This window comes from Oncorhynchus mykiss, unplaced genomic scaffold (assembly GCF_013265735.2).
Source record: "Oncorhynchus mykiss isolate Arlee unplaced genomic scaffold, USDA_OmykA_1.1 un_scaffold_731, whole genome shotgun sequence".
Classification (NCBI taxonomy): domain Eukaryota; kingdom Metazoa; phylum Chordata; class Actinopteri; order Salmoniformes; family Salmonidae; genus Oncorhynchus; species Oncorhynchus mykiss.
The window spans coordinates 39,204-46,802 of record NW_023494178.1 but is presented as its reverse complement, the minus strand read 5'-3'; the positions used below and the strand labels follow the sequence as shown (position 1 = coordinate 46,802).

Genomic DNA, 7,599 nt, shown 5'->3' with positions numbered 1-7,599 from the left:
ACATAATAGGCCTACTGGGTTACACTCTGTACCTGATAGCAGCCATACCATAGATATCTATATATCTCAGATAACAACATACGTAGTAGCTGTTTTCAAAACGTGTTTTAAGAGCTGCTTTGACCTGGCCCATAGCCTATTCATAAATTGTCTCAGAGTAGGAGTGCTTATCTAGGATCAGTTTTGCATTTGAGATCATAATGAATACAATTATTTGGGCAAGGTTGAGCACACACCTTATCTGATGAACTTTATGTATACGGGCCCTGGTGTTACATGTCTGCCATCATTTGAGCTCTGGAATCTGTTCTGTTCTATCCTAGGCAAAAAGTAAGAGGAGTGGCAAGAAGTCAAGGAAGCTGGGCACTGACAACGATGCAGGTCAGAGATTTACCTCTGTAGTACTACATTGTTTCTCTATTCTGTCTGTGATGTGCAGGTTGTGCTATCCATTTTCAATGAAACTGTAGTCTACTGTAATCAGTAAGAAAGGTCACATAGATAGCTTTATTAAAATAGGCCTATTCTAAAACCCTTAAACAATGAAATCAGAGTATTAAGAGATAAAACGTCTGATTTCTCTTTAATTTTGTTTCTACTTCCTCTACGGCAATCACATCTTTAGTCTCCAGGAATAAACACCTGGATAGAGGATCTGTAATTGAGCTCCTGGAGAAGAAAGCTGTTCAGGCTGCATTCGGCCCAGGCAACAAGGATGAGATGGAATACTCCTACCCAATCCTCATCTCATTCCTGCGCAATCTTACTGATGAGTATGTTAAAAGTTTTTCTGTAATGTTCAACATTTATGAAATATTGTGCAGTGGGAACTAAACACTAACTAAAACACTTATTTTAAATTGTCTAGGCAGTGGCAAGTGATCTACAAAGGACTAAAAAACCCTGTAAGTTTTCCTACCTGCCTTTGACCTTTGATGTGTCAATGATCTGTTGAATTCAGAGATTAGCCATCAAGTCATATTCTGTTATTCATGTTCTCTGTCAGACTTCATCAAACTTTGAATTCAGTCACAGACAAGAATAACAATGTTGATCAAATGCATTCTGTTCGATCTAGAATACTTTACATCACAGTTCCATTGAAAAGACTGTTTTTGTTCTGTTTGTTCAAAACAGATGACGAAGGAACAGCTTGCCAAATTGTGCAAGACAATTGTAACCTTCATCGCACAGACCACCCTGCAGATCCTGCTGCCAGCCCTGGCCCGCGTACTTGGGGTAAAGGACTTTGCTGACGACGACACTGACTCACCCAAGAGGGGTGGCAGTGCAAGATCCTTTGCTGCCTTTGATCAGGAAAGACTGGAGCTCATCCAGGAAGTTAGATATCTGGCGAAGAAAATGTATAAGGGCGGCACAGGGGCTCAACATCTCAGGTCCCTAACACCCTCTTCTAAGAGGTATGTTCCCCTCAAGGTTTTCATGTATGGATTTCACCGAGATCATCTATCCCAGTGTTAGCCAATGCAATTTACTCTATCTGATGTAGTACAAAATGTAATGTATCAGCCTTTGAGCATATTCAAATGAATGAGCATGTAAAGCGATCAAAAGGACATGTAGATATTTAGAATACTAAAATTACAACGCTTGACCGATTTGCCAAGTTAAGACAGGAATTATCATGCTTTGCTTGTTCGTTTTAAAGTTCCCAGACCTCAGTGAAAGTCCTCCTGGGAATGACAGAGGACAGAATCATCAAAAGTGTCCAGGAGCAACTGTCTGATCATAATATCCTGTCCTCTTGCCCACCTGAGCTGACTGTTGGTCTTATCAAGGTGGTGGTCGAACAGCTTAACTCTGCCCTCTCTGCGACCATCAGCAGAGCCATTTCAGGGCGGTCCTCCCCTATTTCTTCTGGTACCCAGGCCGCTGAACAAATGGTCAACATGGTCCAGAAATGTTTTGATGATCACACCACCCCAGAGGACCAGAGCTCTACCTCTGTATTAGAGTCATGCATTCCACCTGCAACAGAAGAAGTGATGACTGTTATCGCAGAGATGGTGGGTGAATTGGAAAAAGAAGATCCGGAATTGGCTAAGGTTTTTCGAGAAGTGGCTGTGAAAGTTAAAATGTTGGCATCTGGCAGTGACCTTGTAGTGGAGCACCTGGATGTTGAAGACTCTCCTGTTCCAGAGGAGCTGAACATAATATGTACATCTTGCAAAGCAATGATGCAAAATCTTGGCACTCTGTTTAGTGTGAAGTTCAAGACCAAAGCCTCAAAGGCTGTGAGTGAAATTCTTGTGAGAAGGTTAATGAGCGATATCTCTGGTATGGTTCAACCTTCTCATTCGTTTAGTACCACTCCAAGCTTGATGAATGCATCTAGCCCATCTGACAGGATCCTTGATTCTGCGGCCACTGAGCTCATACAGACCAAAGTAGAATCTGAGGCATCACAAATAATTGATAACTTTGTTGAAGATGTCAAGGACATTGTGCAGTATGCTGAATTAGATCAGCCAACAAGCACCCAGAGAGATACCCAAGTGGGACACTGTACGACAAAGCGGAAACCCTTCCATGCAGCTCGTAGACTCTGCGAGAGACTTCAGGCAAAGCTGGAGACATTGTTCCTCAGAATGGGTGGAGCTCCAGTCCAAGGGGAAGAACTTATGGAAAAAGCTGACTCCAGTGCTGTGCTTCTGGAGCATACTGACTCCAGTGATCTGCCTGTTTCAATCCTGAGCTTGCCTTCCCCATGTAGGAGTGAATCCCCTATATCAGAACGTAGTTCATCTTCTTTATCTGATGGATGTGATTCAACTGACTCTGTAGGAGAGAAAACACCAGAGCAACCTGAAACCAGTAAGAGTGAGGCAATACTGCAAGTGGTCAACTCAACAGGACTTGGTTCTCTCCGTAAATGCCAAAGTGAGAACTCTCAACCATTACTGTCTCTCTGTGATTCCAACATGGTGCCCTGCACCAAAGAGGTCTTGTCCCAGATTGTGACCATGTATAGGTCAGAGGTGGCAGATTTGGAATGCACATCATCTGTTGCAGAGGGTTCCTCTTACAACTCCCTTGAAGTCTGTGGCTTTTTGGACAGTGTCATGTCTTATCTAGAAGACATGCCTGTGTCTGGTTCTTCATGGTTGGAAGGATTAAGAGATACTCCAGCCTCAGTCATTGAGAAACTCTCCAGTGAGGAGTTCCAGATGAACGCTACCAACGAAGTGCGAAAAATACTGATCAAATCAGTCAGTAGCTTTCCCAGCAAAGTCAGTTCCAGCCAGACAGATTCTCAGATGTTGCCAGCAAAATCAACAATTTCCTTAAGGCATACAGATATAACTGCTTTTGAAATCGTTGGATCAATTACAAATGACATGAAGAGCCTTTTCCCACCCACAGAGTCTTCTACTACTCTATGGCAGGCAGACTCTATGCTTCAACAGAGTGATGAGAAAACCTCAGAGTACACTGAGGCCACACCCAAAGGCTCACAGTCTGGTTTGGAAGTATCTGAGAAGAAGATCTGGACAACTGCAAAGACTATTTACCACAATGTGAAGACAAAGATGAGGAATTATTTTACATGGCAAAATCAAGTCAAAGCAACAACGGCTCAAGCCAAAAAGACCCTCAGCCATATTCTGGTTTCAATTCAGAAAGAGCTGTCAAAATCTGACCAAACGGTGACTGCGCTTTCACAAATAGAGAATGTGGTTGGAATGATGCTGAAGGATGTTGAAAGGGTAAGCAGTGAATGTGGTGAGGAACTGATCTATCAAGCGCCACAGCGTTCTTCCTCCTCGTTGTCATCCTCATCTGCCAGATCAAAGAAGTCAGAGTGGGAATTTTCACTCCCTGGCACTCCCATCTCTTCTGATTTACCAGAGAGTATTACTCAGCCCATTGTGAGATGCTCAGTCATCGACATGGGCAAATCTACTAAGCCAAAAACATTGGTGTGTGATGCCAGGGAAAGCATGTCTGCAATAGTGGATACCATCATAAAGGAGGTACATCCAGAGGAAGAAGGGGAGGTTGCATTCCACCCTGATCTAACAGCTGCAATAGCAAGACTGGAGGAGCTCATATCTCAGGGTAGGATTGGTGCTCTCTCACGTGATCTTACTCACCAAGTCAACCGCATCATTTCTGAGAGCAACTTGACCCCTCTGGTTCTGACAGTGGCGGCTGGAAAGAGTGCATCCGATACAGTCCTTACTGAGCTGAAGAGGAATGACAAGACGGTGGGGAAGCCCACAGCTTACAAGCTGGTTCAGCTTTTTGCAGAGGAGTCTGTGAAGCGCCTCTTGCTTCCTAGCCTTGTGCCCTCTACAGCTTCAATGAGTTTGGCTCAGGGAGTTAGTGTGCCGGCTAGCGTATCTGAAGATAGGATTTCATGTTCTTTTTCTACATCAGCATTTAGTGACACAGTCAGCCTGTTTACCAAAGTAATGGTAAGCCAGGTCATGGACTCTGTGGTTTCTGATGCACAAAGCAGAGGGTCATCTCCAACCGGAACTGTAACTGATATAGGCAGTCTACTGAGTGGTAAGTCCTACCCTCTGCCATCTTTCTCCGCCATCAGCATGACAACAAGTGGGACCTCCAATGCTGCACGAGGCTTTGAGGCCAACATAGATGCTGAGGAAAGGGATACCATCAGTTGTTTCGGTGTACCTCAGAGCATTGTTTGTGATCAGAATTCAACCAGCCCGGATGTTGCCTCGCTTTCAACCCCATCCACTGACAACTTAGTCGGTGATGATGACTTCACCGGCCTCATCAGCATGTTAGTGGTGAGACTTCTGTCAAAAATCCAAACCCAAACTGATCTGTACCCAACTGACGTCACACGCACGTCACAAGACCTGATTCCAAAAGTTATAGCTGCCTTCTGTGCATGGTCAGGCTGCTCTGAGACCCAAGCTTATCCCAAGAACCTGAAGAGTCACAAAGTATACAGCACCGTCTACAAACATCTGTTGAAGGAGTTTGGCTCAGAGAAAATACTCCAACTGGCCGTGTCGACTCAGGACTCCACTTTCAATAGGATTCTTGTGAAGTCATTGAGCAAGGAGCTTCTCCACAGTTGTAACGAGGCATCAAGAGCAGCCTCAAGAACATCTTTCGAAGCCACCAGGCCAGAAGCTCTTCTCATGGCTGAAGATGTGAAGGCTACCAGAGGGAAGCTGTCTTTCCTACAAAGGCTTGCCAGACTGAAATTCAACTTAAAGGTACATCACACTTATTTAAGTTAACAATTGTGTCAATGTGAGTAAACAATGTTATTTAGAGAAAATGTAAAACCATCCATTAATTCCAAAACCATTTATAAATCTTGTTGTGCTGGTGTGTAAGATGTGATCGTTATTACCGTGAGATTGTTCTGCTGTGACAGTTGTTTTGACATGTTTTTGTTTTAGCCATTCATGATGGGAAACAAGAAGGATTCAATAAGAATTCCCGCCATTCTGAATCCAAAGACCAGACTACTGCTGAAGATATCATGTGTAAGTCCATACAGCAGGACATTTACTGTTTGAGATATTGGTGTACAAAGCTGCTATTGCAAAAATATTAAACCCTATATACAGTACATTATATATTATCGATAGTAATCTCTTATGTAAAATTATTTATAGTTTCCAAATCTCAAGATTCTGGTTCTCATTTATTTGTGAAAGTAATAATGAGTTGAAACTAAGAATACAATATACCATCATTTCTAAATGAAAGTGCATGTCAACTCTCTCTCTTCTGTCGCCCAACATAGTGGCACATCCTGCCACATTTGGACTCCCAGAGGGTCTTCCCTCCACCTCTCAACAGGAGAAGCCTCGCAAACGTCCCCTTCTAATCAGGATGTTTTCCACCATCTCCATAGGCCTATCCAAGCCATTCAAACGGTTTTCAAAGCAAGCTTAATACAACAATTTCCTTTAATACAGTAATATTTGCATTGAATTGATGGCCTTTGTCTTCTTTAGTGTTGCCCTGTTAACACATTTGATTAGAAAATACATAGTATATTTAGTTTAGTTTATTATGCAGTCATAGTCACGGTGTAGGCTAAACAAAGTAATGTTGTCCTGAATAATGTATAGAACATGCACCCCCCCCCCCACCCACACACACACACAGTGTGATTCATTGAACACATACACATAGTACTTCAGATATGTCCCACAACCAACATTCAACCATATATCAATGATTCAGTGTAAAATACATGTACTGTAAAATAAACAGTATTTAATTTACAACCAATAAAATAATACATGATGCAGGACACTCAGTTATAAGGGAATTAACTGGTTTAACTTCTCAAACAACACACACATTTCCATTTTCTGTGGATCGCCCATGTTTACATTTTACTGAATGCCAGTCTGACCTTTGACCTGTAGATGGCAATAAAGGTCTACTTTTGCTGCAGATCCACTTCTAAAGCTCAAACCTCTCTGGACAAGTAGCCAAAACATTTGTCCCTAGTGAGAGAGAGAGTATGTGTGTGTGGCAAAAAAAGGGAATATTGCACTACACTTTTATGATACAGATACATTTTGCATCCGGTAGCATAGCACAGCTGTAGTTTTTTCAAATGCCAAATGTACATGTAGCATGCTTCTGCCTACAGATGCTTTTCTGAGTGACTTGTGTTGTGAGAGAACCAGAATTCAAACATAAACTCCTGGATTACATTTTATAATATTGTCAGCTCTTTTTAGTAACATATGGTAGCATACATGTTTCACACGGTGGCAAGTCAAGCTAGTTAGTTACATGTAACAACATTACATTATATGGTCAATGTTTGTGTGTATCCTCTTAGCTTTTACCTTCGACATCAACAAGCGACGCACGGGCTGGTCCTGCAGACTCCCACGCCCATGGCCCAGGAGAAGGCTGGGGGCCACCTGCTCACTCACGTCCCAGCCATCTCCTTTGAGACCGACTCTACTGTGGAGTGCACCTCCAAGAGGACTCCGGAAGAGAGGGACCGGGTGAAGGTTAAACTGGCCAACATGGCCTTGATGGGAAGGATCAAAAGTCTTGGCTGTGAAATGCCCATTATGTGTGATTATCGAATTGATCATTTTCCACTTTTGAAACAACAATGGGAAAGACAGGGTTTATAGCAAAGGTTGCTCAGATTGGGCTTTTGGAAAAATTGGGAGAATGAAAGTGCACTCCTGATTCAGAGAGAAAGATCCAGCTTAATCATCCATACCATTGTTTAAATTACAATAAAAAAACATTCAAACTGTTCCTGAGTTTGAAAGACAGAGAAAGGAAAACATCATTATCTTCAGTCTGTTCACACAAGTCCTACTGTCCACAATCTCAGGGTTCTTCAATACAAACACACCTGTTTCAGAAAACCTGATCACTTTCACATTCGAACAATGTTTGTAGGATACTTTTCAATAACTCAATAAATGTAAGTGTTGAAACCATACATAGCTGGTAACTTGAGCTCGGCAGAGTAGTTTTGACCTGTGTCCAGATGCAGTCATTTATGTTGTCTAAAGACAATTTGTCTCTTATAACAATGTTATTTTTCTGAATAATCTAATTTAATTGACTGGTAGGTAGTCACTAACTATTTGTAGC

At 42.4% G+C, this 7,599-nt stretch overlaps 1 protein-coding gene and 1 long non-coding RNA gene across 2 annotated transcripts; both read left to right on the top strand.

Annotated features, from left to right (window-relative positions):
• Nucleotides 1-874: 874 nt before the first annotated feature.
• On the top strand, nt 875-3,661 carry LOC118962105. The gene is made up of 4 exons (XM_036974600.1): nt 875-905; nt 1,138-1,421; nt 1,670-3,471; nt 3,642-3,661. Exons 2-4 carry the CDS (start codon nt 1,138-1,140, stop codon nt 3,659-3,661), a joined length of 2,106 nt encoding a protein of 701 aa, XP_036830495.1. The 5' UTR covers nt 875-905.
• A 1,775-nt stretch (nt 3,662-5,436) lies between these two features.
• LOC118962103 lies at nt 5,437-7,257 on the top strand. Its single transcript, XR_005049539.1, has 3 exons — nt 5,437-5,495; nt 5,759-5,891; nt 6,818-7,257. It is a non-coding gene; the product is annotated as an uncharacterized LOC118962103 (long non-coding RNA).
• The last annotated feature ends 342 nt before the right edge of the window (nt 7,258-7,599 follow it).

Bases quoted from the DNA above. Each gene is read 5' to 3' on its own strand.
- LOC118962105 (XM_036974600.1), top strand. From the start codon at position 1,138: ATGACGAAGGAACAGCTTGCCAAATTGTGCAAGACAATTGTAACCTTC. The intron at 1,422-1,669 runs GTATGTTCCCCT...TTCGTTTTAAAG, and splicing joins CTAACACCCTCTTCTAAGAG to TTCCCAGACCTCAGTGAAAG. The intron at 3,472-3,641 runs GCTCACAGTCTG...GTTTCAATTCAG, and splicing joins CACTGAGGCCACACCCAAAG to AAAGAGCTGTCAAAATCTGA.